The sequence below is a fragment of the Ips typographus genome, linkage group LG1, assembly GCF_016097725.1.
Source record: "Ips typographus isolate SLU linkage group LG1, UJ_Ityp_2.0, whole genome shotgun sequence".
Lineage (NCBI taxonomy): Eukaryota > Metazoa > Arthropoda > Insecta > Coleoptera > Curculionidae > Ips > Ips typographus.
This window is the reverse complement of record NC_138422.1, coordinates 29,034,408-29,050,106: the sequence shown is the minus strand read 5'-3', so window position 1 is coordinate 29,050,106 and position 15,699 is coordinate 29,034,408. Positions and strand designations below refer to the sequence as shown.

Here is a 15,699-nt window from a genome sequence, read left to right as displayed (position 1 = left end):
GGAAATAGTCTTAAACTCGATTTTTCAGTCTTAAAAAGCACTAAAAACAGTCTGAATTTCTTAGAGATGCTACAATTTATTGCACCTATGAGTGTAGAAGTCAATTTAATAGTGAAGAAGCTTGAAATAACATTTTCAAGATTATGGTCAGTGGACAAACTAGCTTTTAGGCCTGATAAGTCAAAAACTTTGTAAAGATAGTCTTGAAACTCGATTTGAGGCACTGAAAACAGCCTTAAAACACTAAAAACAGTCTAGTTTATTAAGAAATACTCGAATTTTTAGCACTGAGGTGTCTAGAAGTCGATTTAATAGTGACAAAGCTTCGAATGCCATTTTAAGTCTATGAAGAATGTAAAAAAATGTTTTTTAAGTTTGCTATGTCAATAACTTGGTGAAGATAGTCTTGAAACTCGATTTTCCAAGCTGAAAGCAGTTTTGAAGCACTAAAAATAGTCCAGAATTCGAAGAAAATGAAAAGCAAAGTAAAAAGCACGAAAAGTTCGTTTTCAAGACGATTTTCATGAATCTAATGTCAATGTCCTGCATTTAAGACTATTTTCAAGACTAAAATATTGAAATTTGTCTTCAAATTATGAAAACTTACTTCAAATGCAAATTTTAAGCTTCTGATGTCACTTTTCATTAGTTCAGTCACATTTTGGGGTTCAAGTCAATTTTTAAGGTTTAAATGTATGAATTTGTAGTAACAAATTCTTGAAAAAGTAGTTTTTATGTCAATTTTTAGTATTAAAGTCTCTCAATTTGCATGAAAACTGGTTACAAACACAATTTTTAAGCTTCTGAAATGTTTATCTTTTCTAATTCAATTTTCAAAACTAAAGTCTTTTAGTTTGTCTGGAAACTATGAAAACTGGCTACAATAATATTTTTTAAACTTCTTTAGTGAATTTTCCGTTTCCAAGACAATTTTTAAGTTGGGTTAAGTTAGTTTTGGGTCTTTGACCGTAATAACGTGTAATAAAGTGCTTGTTCCAAATTTGATCAATATTGCTCCAACGGTCTGACAGTTATGAGAAAAAAAAACGATTTTTTAAACAGAAATTTGAAGGACTGTATTTTCCTTAGGAAGCACTTTTCAGGAAAATGACATAATGAATGTCAACTTATTTTTTAATTGGCTATGGATTGGTGAATTATTGACATTTAAAACTGGACCACCCTGTATAAAGGAAGAAAGAAAATTGTTGGAAAAAGATGAGATCTACAATAGGTTAGATCTAGTAGAATATTTGAGCTTAGAAAAGCTTGAGAGGCTACAGGGTGTTTCCAAAATGAAACCAGTGATAGATTATAAAAACGAGAAAGCCTGTTCGACTAACAAAGTAGTTTGCAAATCAGTACTTTTTAGTGTTAAAATTTTATTTAAAAAATAGTTGAAAATGAAAATGAATATCACCATCAGTATGGTTAGGTACACGAAATGTGTTTATCTATCTATCTATTTAAACTGCTGGCAAAACAAGATACAAATTCTTTTGATTTAGAAGCGGAATGGGAACTAGAAAATCGTTGTTGGAAATGACAGACAAAAGTGCAGGAAATTAACAAAAGTGGATGTTACATAGATCACCAAAAAGACCAAGTTCCAAGCACTAAAAAACACAAACCTATATCCCACTAGATAGTAGTAGATGTAGCACAAACGCTGAATATGTGAGTATTGGAACGACTATCTATAATTTCATAAGGTTTGCAGACGATACAGCAATAATGACAGAGAGCATAGAAGGCCTGCAAGTTTTTTTAGATAGCATTAATAGAAAAAGCATATAAGTGAAGCAAATACATGATCTCTCAAAAACTACAATTAAAAACATACTACAAGCAGTTGGAAAAGGTTGACAAATACCTGAGAGTAAGCACAAATTCCCAATCGCACCAAGATGACGAGATAAAGATTAGAATAGAAATAGCCCAGAAAGAATTTGTAAACATAGAAAACTGATTTTGGGTTGTGATTTGACTGTGACAGATCATGTTTGAAATGTCACAGTTAAATTAAAACTTAGGGTAGGGTGCCCTTAAATATGTCGGTGTAATTGGCCCTTATGAAGTTTTGGTTTGTCAGCTTCTAAAATATCTCTTAATGAGCTAATCTAACGTGTTTTTCGTGTTTAGGTCATGTGTTATGTTGCAAAATGACAAATCGGATTTTGTTCTAGATAAATCACTTTAATTGATATCCCAATCAAAAAATTATATCTTGTTTTGTTTTCAGAATATTTTAACTCAAATTTCAGTTTGCCATCCATTGAAATTTTTGAACTATCAGCAATTTCAATCATTGAAACTTCTTTTATCGGTTAGTTTCTTTTTTAATTTTTAAACTATTAGCCACCTCAATTATATTCGTGTTTTTGTTTTTGATTTTATGTTTTTGACCAAAATTTGGGTGTTTCTTCACTTCACTTTCCAAACTGTATAAAAGTAGTGTTATACTTCAAAACTATCGATTGATTAATTTAGAACTAGAAAGTCATATTTTATAGCAAAAATTATTCATAAAATAATTTAATCGGTGTTTGCATTACTTATTGAAGATTACAAATTACTGTTTAATAATTAGGGCTATTATTCACTGTTTTGGATGTTTATTTTTATGTACTGTTGCATTTGAATTTGCACAGAAACTGACTTATTTGACTGACCGGAGCATACAAAAGGTTTCATATGTCAATGGATGACCAATGAAATGAGCTTGTTGACAACTTCCTGAACTTGAGTAACTGCCTAATTTGTCCGATATGGTATAAACTTTTATATGTTGATAGATAGCTAGTAAAATGAGTTTTCTAAAGCACTACCACTTTTCTCTGTAGCTTTAATAGTTTTTTCGCTAGAAAGCTTCAAATATAGGTGGCTGGTTTTTTAATTCAACTTTCGTACAGTGTTTCATTATTTGGACCTGAATAACTTTTTCCTGTAATGGGTTTTCCGGTAGGAAGGCTTCAAACGTAGTTTTGTAAAAAAACAAATTTATTAACATAGCGACATTATTAACATTATAAATTTAAGCTGGAAATTTAGGATTAACTGGATACAAGTCATCCCAAGGAATATTCTCGATAATAGACTTGAACAGTACATTCTCCATTATTTGACTGATAGTCGTCTCGACCACCGGCTTCAATTCCTCGAAAAGGACGTCCACGTTATCGTTAATGGCTTTGTTGGTAGCAGACGCTTAAAATTCACTCAGTTAAAATTATTTCACTATTAACGCAACTAAACTTACTCAGTTCTTCGTTACCACCAAAGAGTCCATCGAGTTTTACTTGGGGGCTTTGCACTTCGATGGAGCTGTTTGTTTGGATGGGCACCAGGTGAATTTTCTTGTCCGTAGCCAATCTTGCCTGTTTGTATTTTTGATAAACGAATACATCACAGGAATCTGTGAATTATGTTTCAAAGTAAACTTTGGTACGTTCACGGAAATGCGACACAACAAAAAAGTGGCAAAAACCACTAATTATTTTAATTCAAGTAGGATTCTTCGCTAATTAAGGTCAACATGTTTAAAAACTGGTTCGGTGATGATAATTATATTGCCATGCATTGGATATTTTTATTAGCGTAGATCGGATGTGTTTTTTAACTTTTTTGACCGTGATATTTTAAATAATTTCAATTTTTCGCATTAACTAGCTTACCAATTTCAGCCACAAATTTTCCTTTTCCTTCAATTGGTGCGATCAAGATCCTTCCTGATACGATGTAGTCACCGTTCAGTACCACTTTGTTAATTTTGGCTTTACAGTAAAATTCGTATTTAGGGACGTTGAAACTGTAATAAAGTGATAAGAATATTACCTGAGAAGTTTAGTGAAAAGAATCTTTTACAGGGAAAATTATTTAAAAAAATCATCAGTGGTATCCAAAGTTGTGCCTGAACATTCCACTTTGACTACACAACAATTTTTAATTAATCTAAGTAATGTTGTATTGTTGAATGTTGCTTTAAATATCTAATAAATGCCATTTTTTGTATTTTTTTGGTGGTAATCTAAAATACATTACTTTGATTTTTTTTAGAAAAGAACGAACAATTTACGTCACCTCACTAGTTTACAAAAATTAAAAAATAATGTAAAATGATGTAGATGATTGAAAGGCAAGACGTTTTGCATTTTTTCCATAAACAACCCTTACTTCCCTCAGACTACTGGAGAAGTTGTTGAAAATACCAACCAAATAGAATTTCAGTCAGTATTTCCGAAACCAGAGGGTTACGATCCTGAAATTTGCTGTGTAGGTAGAAAATTGTTCCTAAAATCCATGGGCGTACCATGAACGTTCCCTTAAACAACTCTTAAGACACTAAAACTGTACTAAAAGTCATTGAAAATACCAAAAAAATCAGTTAAAGTGAAACACAATTTCAGTCAGTATTTCTGAAATCTGGGAGTTACGGATCCTGAAACTTGCTGTGCAGGTAGACAATTGAGCTGAAAATTCAGATACGTACTGGGATTTTTTCCATAAACCACCCTTACGTGAGTGTGCTAAAAATCATTGAAAATACAGAAAAGTCATCACAATGGTCCTGTCCCACAATTTTTTTTTATTTCATAACTACAAAGACGGATTGAAAATATTATACCCGTATTTTTTTGTTTTCAAAAATATTAAGTCTAAATAGAAAAAAAATGATGATAAAAACTACATTAATCTCATGTTTTAAACGCCCGCCGCCGGTGACGTACTACACTTTCAACCAATCAGCGACCAGAAGTGAAACAGTTGGCGTGCAACAGCCAATAAAATCGCCCAGAATTACGTACGTCACATGCGCGCCAAAACAGATCTTTTAAATTTAATGGACAAATTCAAACTAATGTAGAAATATTTACGACCATAATTTTTTCTTCAAGAATATGAAAAATTAGTTTTTTTATCCTATTCTTTCGATTCCAGTCATTAAAACAAAAATTTATGATATGTGGGATAGGCCCATTTCAGTTAGTATTTCTGAAATCTGTGAGTTAAGGTCCTGAAATTTAAAAGAAGTGAATTAAACCTAAAATACAGCAGCGTACTGCAATTTTTTTGTTACGTTCCTGAATCTTGTTGTGTAGATAGTAAATTTAACCTAAAATCCAGGAGCGTACTGCATTTTCCTATAAACAACCCTGCACGCACCCAAACTGTAAGAAATATCATTGAAAATTGAATGTAAAATGAAATGAACGTGCTTCGTATCTGACATCTGACAGTTGATCACATGATTAATCTGTTGCAGATGAGAATAATATCACGTGGACTAGTGAAGATTAAGAAGGTTAGGTTAACGATTGTTAAATTAGCTGTTTGTAAAAACTAAATTTTTGTTATTTTTAAGAAAATTATAACAAAAGATACATAAACATAATCAAAATAATATGCAAAAATCCAATCCAAGAAAAATGTTGTTGATGTTGGCAACTAAAAACCGAAACGTTGGATATCAAAAAGATGATACAGCCATGTTTTAGTGGAAAAGTGGTATTCTCAGATCAATCAAGAAATAATTTAGAAAATTTCGGATTTTTTTTGGATTTCTTTGAAAGTGCTGTAAATTTATAAATCTTCTGATTTTCTGATGTAAAAAAACTTTTTTAAACCTCTAATTGAATTGAGCGGACATTATCCGTTCAGATGACACACACACTGCATACAAATGCCACTTACAACACTAGTTATGTAATGCAGTATTTTATTTCTTGCATTATAAGTCAGAGTACTTACTCAAATCTGGTAAACTTGTAATTGATCAAACCATGCGCCACCACGTTCTGTAGGGTGGCTTTGAAGTTTAGGGCGCTGGTGCCCTGCTGCAACACAATTTCGGGGATGTTAAAGGGCTCAAAGGGTGGAAGTTTAAGTTCTGGGACACCCTTCGCTAAGGAGAAAACCCCCATTTGGTTAAAAGTTTCCATTATACTTATTAAAGAAGTTTTTTTTTACCTAGAAAAGGCTTGACTTGCTCTGTAGCATCCAGAAGACATTGGTTTAGGTTTGGATCATTTCTGAAGCAGACAGGAAAATAGTCAGCTAATATAAAAAAAATATGACATTAGTAGTTTAAGTTTTTTAAGTGAAAACCCACAAAACTCACGTCTTCCGTACACTTTTTTGGTACGATTACTTTTAGCCCCGTTTACGCTAACACTTGATAAGTAAACTGCCACTAAACAAATAATGCAGAACCCCGGCTTCATTTTGTCAATAATTATTGTCGTGTTACTTTACACACTGAAATAAAAATAAACTCTGATCGGATATAAACACGTATGGTGTTTAAGATTGAAAACGACTTTATATTCAACTTATATGAAAATTTTGCCGGCCTTGGATTGAATCAAGTCGTTGGTAGCGAAAACCTTGTCCGAACTGTTATTGTAATTAAACACCGATTAATATGCCTTCCTAATATTTCAATTTATTGCATTTAGCGATGCATTCGTTTGTAGAATTACTTAGTACAGGTAGTGTCACTTTTTTAAAGCTAAAATTAGAATAATTTTTTTTTTTTCCTGTATCTCAAAAAAATAAAAAATTACTGACATGTTTATCTTAAAATAAGCTGCTTTAGCAAATGCCTGATTACTGCTAGTATAAACTGACTCACCCTGTATACGCAGTCTATTTTCTAGTGTTTTTATGCAATTTTTGGGTTTTCTTTCACTGAAAATGACAAAATAAGAGCATTACTTAGTGTTGCATTCACCAACTGTAAATTTTTCTAGAAAGTACTAAAATTTCTCCAAACAAACTTTATTTTTGCATTTTTACTACTTTTTCTTTTTTATCCATTCTCCAAATGTGAGCTCGCAAAGCCAACAATGTTTCGGAGATATTGGAAAATACCGTATAATCTTCAACTTTTACGCCCTCTAGCGGTCAAACGTTTTATATTTAGGTATATTTTTGTTGTGACTTGACTATCTTTAGTCTTCAGTGACTTTTTTTCAAATAACTGAATTTTTAGGAATCAAAGCAAAAATTGCAATAAAATTTGGATACTAAACAAAAAACGTCAAATTTTGACTCAAAAATTACTCAAGTGATCTTCCTTGTGCCAAAATTACAGATTATTTAAAATGTTGTGCCTATATCATTGTTTTCCAAGTTTTTCAATATCTAAGGGGCACTAGTATGTAGTATATCTACAAATGGAGAAATAGAGGAGTTTTAGAGATCACAGCTGGGGAGATTTTGACCAGGTTGACCACCCTGTAATACAGTTTCAATAAAACAATATCACGTGAATAAAAATGACTCATTTATCACAACACATTTCACGAGTATTAATTAGTGAGTATTAATGAGCTAAAATTAGTATAATTTTTAAATTGTTTGAATTTTTTTTCCGTTATTTTAAAATTTCCTGACTAATTACAATTTTTTACTAAATTTCTATTTTTAACTTGATGATGGTGATTTGAAAACTGTAGAATTTATGTTGAACCTTTACCCTGTGTTGAAAATAATAAGAAAAATTCAAAATTTCCTGTATCTCAAAAAAAGAAAAAATTACTGACATGCTTATATGTTTATCTTAAAATAAGCGGCTTTAGCAAATTACTGCTAGTATAAACTGACTCACCCTGTATAAGCAGTCTATTTTCTAGTGTTTTTATGCAATTTTTGGGTTTTCTTTCACTGAAAATGACAAAATAAGAGCATTACTTAGTGTTGCATTCACCAACTGTAAATTTTTCTAGAAAGTACTAAAATTTCTCCAAACAAAATTTATTTTTGCATTTTTACTACTTTTCCTTTTTTATCCATTCTTTTTGAGTGTGAGCTCGCAAAGCCAACAATGTTTCGGAGATATTGAAAAATACCGTCTAATTTTCAACTTTTACGCCCTCTATCGGTCAAACGTTTTATATTTAGGTATATTTTTGTGGTGACTTGACTATCTTTAGTCTTCAGTGACTTTTTTTCAACTACCTGAACTATTAGGAGTCAAAGCTAAAATTTGCAATTATTGCAATAAAATTTGGATAATAAACGAAAAACGTAAAATTTTGACTCAAAAATTACTCAAGCGACCTCGATAGTGATCTTTCTTGTGCCAAAATTACAGATTATTTAAAGTGTTGTGCCTATATCATTGTTTTCCAAGTTTTTCAATATCTAAGGGGCATTAGTATGTAGTATACAGGGTGGCGCAATAGTGTGACAAAGTCCCATATTGTTGTTGGGTTTGATTTTTCTAAAAAAACCTTTATGTAAAAGTTGATCAGAATCATTTGGTCTACAACATAAAAATACTTTCGACTATACAGGGTGTTGCGTAAGTTAGGATCAAAAATGTTTTTTTTAATAAAACACCCTGTATATTTTTGCATATTTGGATTCTTCGTAAAATTCTACATCCGAATCAGTTTTCATCATTGCATAAAATGGCGGCGTTGCCAACTTGTTTAACAAAACAATCAAATTAGGGGCAAAACATTAATCTTTGTTATCGGCAATAATTGTCTAATGATTCGTAATAATGTAATGAAAATTGGCCTAAAGGAAGTCAAAACTGTAAGTAAAAGCTCAAATAGGCATAGAAAACATTGCGGCATACAAGGTGTTTTGTACAGAGCGTCCAAATTAGGAAATTTTAAAATCGGTTAATTCGATTTTTTTAAATGGAACACCCTGTATTTAAGGGTTGCATATTATTCTCCTGTCAATTCTCTTTAATTTTCATTAAGATGTCTCTTTAAAAAAATCGAATTAACCGATTTTCCAATTTCCTAACTTGGACGCTCTGTACAAAACACCTTGAATGGCGCAATGTTTTCTACGCCTATTTGAGCTTTTACTTACAGTTTTGACTTCCTTTAGGCCAATTCTCATTACTTTATTACGAGTCATTAGACAATTATTGTCGATAACAAAGATTAATGTTTTGCCCCTAATTTGATTGTTTTGTTAAACAAGTTGGCAACGCCGCCATTTTATGCAAAGATGAAAACTGATTCGGATGTAGAATCTTACAAAGAATCCAAATATCCAAAAATATACAGGGTGTTTTATTAAAAAAAAAACAAAAAACATTTTTGGTCCTCACTTACGCAACACCCTGTATAGTCGAAAGTATTTTTATGTTGTAGACTAAATGATTCTGATCAACTTTTACATAATGTGTTTTTTTAGAAAAATCAAAACCAACAACAATATGGGACTTTGTCACACTATTGCGCCACCCTGTATCTACAAATTGAGAAATAGAGGAGTTTTTGACCAGATTGACCACCCTGTAATACAGTTTCAATAAAACACTATCACGTGAATAAAAATGACTCATTTATTACAACAAATTTTACGAGTATTTAATTATAAAATCAGTCTAATTTTTATTAAAATAAAAAAAATAAACATCATTAAGATTGAAATACATATTTCTAGAAGTGATTTAAAAAAATATTTTTTTTTTGCCTAAAAATATTTGTTATTCAGTAGTTTAATTTAAAAAATACAAAATATGTAAAATGCACGGTTTTTTGGGATATGTATAATATTTTTTTCTTAATTTTAGTCTCTTGAATCACTTTACAAACTACTTTCATGTTTTTTTGAGACACCGTGTATGTCATACAAGCTGCAATAATACACTAAACTAATTCTGTTTGGCATTACCTTCCAATAGGTCCTGATGGACATGCTCTGTAAAACTTAATACGAATATCTGAAAAAAAAACGTTATAGTTTAAGGAAAGTATTTAAGTTTAGATTGTGATTTGTTAATATAGTGGGCAGTATAACGCATGTCACAGTCTGAACTGGACTCAAACTTCTATCAAAATGATTTTCGGTGCGTAAATTTTGTAACTGTCAATAGTATACAGTGTGTCCCAAATTGCTACTATATATATTGGGATCTTGAAAACGGTAAGAGCTACAGAGTCGGTTAAATGGGGAAAGTTTTAGAGAATTTTATGTGAAACTTATTTCCGGTTTCCAAATTAAATTATCTTTCTCCTTTTTACGGAAAATTTGGAAAATGCCAGAGGCTGCATTTTAAACACTTTTTAAGCCAAAGAGAGTTTTGAAACTAAGACATTATTAAGGCACTTTTTTACGTAGAACACGATGATGTAATTAAAAAAAATCTATCGTCATTGGTTTCCCAATTTTCCGAAAAACGGAGAAAGATAAATTAATTTGGAAACTGGAAATAAGTTTCACATAAAATTCTCTAAAACATTCCCCATTTAACCGATTCCGTAGCTCTTACGGTTACAGAGATCCCAATACATGTAGAACCAATTTGGGACACACTGTATTTTATTAGTAGTCCAAAAATAAACTTTGTAAACGTAACATCATTGATCGTTTTTATGACTAATTTGAAATATTTCAAAAGTGATTACTTGCTGTTAGTACTGTCCGCGGTTTTAAAATATTACAGTAATATTTGTAATTACTTAAACATTTACATTGTTTACATACAAAACAGTTTTGTGCTAAATATTAATTGCCACATAAATTTTGTTAAATTTAGTATGCACATTGTTATGTATACAATGTTTCTAATAATGAAAAAAACTATACAGAGTGTTTCAGGTTTAAATACGCAAATTTAAAGCGCGTATTCTTATAATAATAATTATATTCCAAAAATGCTTTGTTAAAGAAATACAGGATGTTAAAATTTTCTTTTCTTTTTTTATTATACAGGTGTGGTAAATCCAAAACCGACCATAGGAAAACCGTGTAACTGACAGAGGAACGTAGATAATTGCATGCGTGGGACAAAGACAGAAAACGAAAAAAATACCAAGTAGGCCATATTTTCAGTACGCTGTTGCCAAAATCCAATACCGTCGACAAAATGTATTGGATTGGTCGACAAAATGTATTGGATTGGTATTGGATTTTGGCAACAGCGTACTGAAAATATGGCCTACTTGGTATTTTTTTCGTTTTCTGTCTTTGTCCCACGCATGCAATTATCTACGTTTCTCTGTCAGTTACACGGTTTTCCTATGGTCGGTTTTGGATTTACCACACCTGTATATACTTACAGTTTTTGAGGGATTTAGCTCAAATTTGGACTATGTATATGTATTTTATTATGTCCTACATTATAGGAAAAGCCAACTTTCTTAAAAACTTTACTGGGTGTTATTTTAGCAGTTTGAGTCCAAAAAATATTTGTTCTTCCAATTTAAACATTTTTTGTCTTTTTAACTTATTCCTTACGTGTTATTTTCTAGAATATTGCAGCTTCATCAGAAACCATAACCCAATTTTCCTGCCAATGTGCAGTGCAAAATTGAGATGTCTTTTCTGAAAAAAATGCTTGAAAACAGTTTCAGATACGAAATAAATTAATTATACAAAAAAGTTTCCTAATTGAATAAAGATTTTAAATTTTTAAGAAAAAAACTGTAGAAAAAATGTTCTGGCTTCTTTAAGGCATTTTTGGAATATAATTTATGAAACATCCTGTATAAAAGTATTTTGACAACAAATCTGAAAAATAAATCATACATACTTAGTCCACATCGAATAGCACATTGATACCGTGCCAAATTATTATAAGTTATATTGTTGTCCCCACATACAGGGTCGTACTGAGGGGTTGTCAAGCACCGGGTCTCGCAGGAAGTTTGGGTCGTACCCATTCCAGGTATTGCAACGGTGGTGGAACCTAACAATTGATCATTAAAATAACAATTTTACTGAAACTTTTGTAAAAGTAACCTGGTGGTCTGGATGTAGCGGACGATGGATCGCCTCCATTTTGCTGAACCACTTCATCGTTGAAAAAGTCGTCGTCATCGAAAAAAATTTGATTTCCTACCATTCTTAGTGTCAAACAAGCATATTAATGGCATTTGGTGTGTACTTACCTCCGTTTAATGTTCCAAACGGAAATTGTCTTCGGTGTCTTCCATACGGTTTGGCATTTGTGATGGTTAGCAATAGTGATCCCAATAATACTGTAAATCAAAGTTTTGTTCTGTAACCATCACAGTCACTATAAGTGGCATGACATTTTGTTATAAAAAAAACTCGTGCTCTGCAATCTAATTATTCTTTTTGTTGACGATTTACAAGCAAGATTAAAAACAACAACGTTCTAGGTTTTTCCTGAACAGAAGTTAAGAAGTGCATACAGAATTACAATGAACGTATTTCAGTAAACTTACCGAAACAAATCCACAATTTCATGTTTGGGAGATTTTTTGCTTTATTCTTCTAGTTCAGTCGCACAATAATGATGAACTAAACCTCACTGTAGGCTTGACTCAAATGGAAACCACCAACCACCTCTTTAACGCGTTCAATTTAAACCACATTTTATGACTAGTACGGATTTACGTCGACTAGCAACTCAAAATCTTGTTCTAAAATCAAAAAGACCGCAAATAACTGGTCTTTCTGTATGTCTCATTCAAATTTACGCGTTGTAACATAGTTTGATGATTATTAATTGGTTGGTTTTGTCATAAATGCACCTCGATTTCAACATGTTTCTTCGACTCATTCTTGTTTATTTTTCTAGTGAATGCCAATAAACTTGATTGACCAGTTGCTCGAGTTCAAGTACACGATGCTTTGGTTATTAAAATATCAGGGAAATCCCAGATCTCGTCTAAAGTTACCGGTAATGAGATGCACTTAATAACCGAGAAATAGGTTACATACAGGTGTGGTAAATCCAAAACCGACCTTAGGAAAATCGTGTAACGAACAGAGACACATAAATGATTGAATGCGCGTGACAAAGACAGAACACCTCCAAAAATTTTAAGTAGGCCATGATTTTGCATCAGTGTTGTCAAACTGACTGATTTTACCGACTGGATTTGAGGTTAGATTTTAATCGCAGATGACAGATGAAAGATTACTACAATAGGGAGGTCTCGTAACGCTACAGCAATTCGACTGCTAAATGAAAAATAAGGAATTTCATTCAAATCAGCTCACACTTACCGACTATAATAAATTAGGAATAATTCAACAACAAAATTAATTTTGTAGACGCTATTGGATACTTGGCGTTTAGCCACAGCGCGCTGAAAATATGGCCTACTTCATATTTGTTCACTCTTCTGTCTTTGTCCCGCGCATTTAATTTATTACGTTTCTCTGTCCGTAACACGGTTTTCCTATGGTCGGTTTTGGATTTACCACACCTGTGTCGCGCCATCTCAAGAAAACACCGCTTCCTGAAGCCACGTACGTAAAGTGATCCTGGTAATCACTGTCCGGTCTTTGATGAGTGGGCACAATAAAACAACCCGTTTCAAAAAGAACACTGGTTTAATAACAAGAGACCTTAAAATACTCGGAAAACCCCAAAAGCGTGTTACATACCCTTTTCTTGGTTATATCAACAACAACTCTCTTTTTTCACCTCTCTCTCTCTTTTGCGCCCGATACACACGCCCTCAACTAATCGACGCGCCGCCTACCGTATGAAAAATGAACTGATAGCTGCCACAAACAACGATCTATTCTTTTTATACAATAATTTGCTGGCTCCGACACCTGTATAACATTATACAGGATGGACAGCTAAAAGGCGAAATATTTAAGAATTTGCCTGACAAAGTTTTCTGCGCCCTCAATGAAAAATACGTTAGAGAAAACAGTTTATAGTTATTTTACATTAACTATAAAAGTTGCGCCACCTAGCGGAAAACTTACATAATCTCTTTTATAGTTTTCGAGATATGGACGTTTGTTAGAGGAACACCCTGCTGTTCCCTTAAAATTATTTTCGATAAGCGGTCCCTGTCTACTTTCTATGACTTATTAAGGTGATTCATGAAGAATGGAAAAGCCAAAAACAAGAGATATTACACGTGAAAGTTTGGTCATTGACGCAAACATGTATCCAAATGTACTGATAAAGTATACAAGGCAGTTAATTATTTAAATAATTTTTCTGCCATTGCATATGAATATGCTTTATTTTTGTATATTGGAAGAGTGGATAAGCACCGTAGCCTCCAAATTCATCGTGAAAGAATGATAATTAGTTCAATGATTTTCATCATTCTTTCATGAAAATGTATACATATACAAAGTGTTCAAAAAACAAAAAAAAAGCAATTAAATTTGAAATTAAAGTTCTGTCAGTTGGGACTTTGTTTACCTGGTTCTAAGTGAGTGTAAGCTTACTCCACTGGGTGCAGAAAGTTGTTTTGAACATTGTTGGTCACTTGGAAAAATGTAATTCTAACCTTAGACAGAGATATTCCAAATTTTTTTTTACTTTATTTGAAAATCGAATTTAAAATTTTCAAATTTCTGTACCTAGAGTATTTTTGTTTATCTTGAACTGCTCTTAGACCTCTCTTAAGCAGCAAGACGATTAAACACATAAAACAGGATTACTTCATTAGAAAGTCTAAACAAGATAGTATTATTTACTAATTTTTCTCGAAACAATCCTTGGAGTAGCCGAAATGAAAACGATCAGGACTATAATGGGAAAAACCAGAATAGACCGAATTAGGAACACTGACATTAGGGAACAATGACAAAGAAAAATATATTGGTACTGTCATGATTATTACCATCCTGAAGATGAGATTTACTCAAATCTCCCTCACCTCCTAGTTGCATGATAATATCATCATAACTGGCATCAGATTCACCCTGACCATTCATTCTAATAATCTAGTAAATAAAGAAAATTTAAATACATAAGCTTGAATAAAAATTCTATAATAGGGATGCCAAGTTATTTTTAAGGTAAATAACCAAACCTATCTAACTTACTTTCTACCTAAAAATCCTGCTTCTAAATATGTCATTGAAACAACAAATGTCTTTAATACAAAAAATTATAAACTACTTACAACTAATACTCTTCGTCAAAGAGTCCAAATTGTCCAAAATAAACCGTCAGTTGACCAATCTTCTTCTTTTCCGTTGAGGTGGATTTTTAACTGCAAAGGTTGTATCTCATCGGTAACAGCCGGGAGGCCTCCTCGGTTATCGATTTAACCACTTCTGGAATAGGTCCTCTATCACAATCTGCTCCATGTCATAACGTGGACTAGACGGTACAATTGCTGGTAGCACTCGGTATTACACTCAGTAACTTCCGTTCCGGAAGGAAACAGCTTTCTAAGATCCCCTGATCTTCAATAGTCTGATTTTTGCTCGAATTTTTTAGAAAACTGACTTTCCAGCTCTCATTAAAAGTCTCTCTTGACAATCAACAACCAAAAACAAAAAAAAAAAACCTTTTTTCCCACCTTCTACCTCCACGTACCACCTTTTTCACCTCCTTTGAAGTTCATCAAGTAATACTGTTAATTTTCTTAATAACTACATACAATCCTACTAAAACTAACTATAATGGTAAACACTTGACATCCCTACAAAAATGTATCTTTTCTATAAATTAAATAAATAAATTTTCTTTATTTTCTTGAAAAAAAATTCTTATTTTCAAGATAGTACGTTCATGTGAGAAGAATGGAAGAGGGAAGACTGCCACGCATCTCACTTGAAGGAAAAAGAGCACCTGGAAGATCACCTAAGAGATGAAAGGACAGTTGGCAGTCCACCTCCCAGGAACTGATCCAGAGGAACCTGCAAAACTTAAATATGAATAAGAAGAAGAAGAAATTTTACTCTTAATGTTGGTCATGGACTTTCATTGTTATTCCTCCTAACTCTTCGTGGTTATTTGGTTTTGACGTTTTTATGACACCAAAACTA

At 32.3% G+C, this 15,699-nt stretch overlaps 2 protein-coding genes across 2 annotated transcripts; both read right to left on the bottom strand.

The window, feature by feature from the left end:
- Window positions 1-2,982: 2,982 nt before the first annotated feature.
- Window positions 2,983-6,338, bottom strand: LOC145738520 (uncharacterized). Its single transcript, XM_081993375.1, has 6 exons — window positions 6,119-6,338; window positions 5,968-6,054; window positions 5,749-5,902; window positions 3,675-3,808; window positions 3,260-3,415; window positions 2,983-3,207 (listed from the first exon to the last, which is right to left on the bottom strand). Exons 1-6 carry the CDS (start codon window positions 6,219-6,221, stop codon window positions 3,035-3,037), a joined length of 807 nt encoding a protein of 268 aa, XP_081849501.1. The 5' UTR covers window positions 6,222-6,338; the 3' UTR covers window positions 2,983-3,034.
- Window positions 6,339-9,295: 2,957 nt separating this feature from the next.
- LOC145738563 (uncharacterized) lies at window positions 9,296-12,986 on the bottom strand. Its single transcript, XM_081993390.1, has 5 exons — window positions 12,165-12,986; window positions 11,865-11,954; window positions 11,716-11,811; window positions 11,507-11,662; window positions 9,296-9,694 (listed from the first exon to the last, which is right to left on the bottom strand). The coding sequence occupies exons 1-5, from the start codon at window positions 12,184-12,186 to the stop codon at window positions 9,642-9,644; spliced, it is 417 nt and encodes a 138-aa protein (XP_081849516.1). The 5' UTR covers window positions 12,187-12,986; the 3' UTR covers window positions 9,296-9,641.
- Between the last annotated feature and the right edge of the window lie 2,713 nt (window positions 12,987-15,699).

Coding starts and splice junctions, on each gene's coding strand:
- LOC145738520 (XM_081993375.1), bottom strand. CDS start 6,221: ATGAAGCCGGGGTTCTGCATTATTTGTTTAGTGGCAGTTTACTTATCA. Junction 6,055..6,118: donor CAAAAAAGTGTACGGAAGAC/GTGAGTTTTGTG, acceptor TTTTTATATTAG/CTGACTATTTTCCTGTCTGC. Junction 3,208..3,259: donor TGGTGGTAACGAAGAACTGA/GTAAGTTTAGTT, acceptor GTGAATTTTAAG/CGTCTGCTACCAACAAAGCC.
- LOC145738563 (XM_081993390.1), bottom strand. CDS start 12,186: ATGAAATTGTGGATTTGTTTCG. Junction 11,812..11,864: donor GTTTGGAACATTAAACGGAG/GTAAGTACACAC, acceptor TAAGAATGGTAG/GAAATCAAATTTTTTTCGAT. Junction 11,663..11,715: donor CGCTACATCCAGACCACCAG/GTTACTTTTACA, acceptor ATCAATTGTTAG/GTTCCACCACCGTTGCAATA.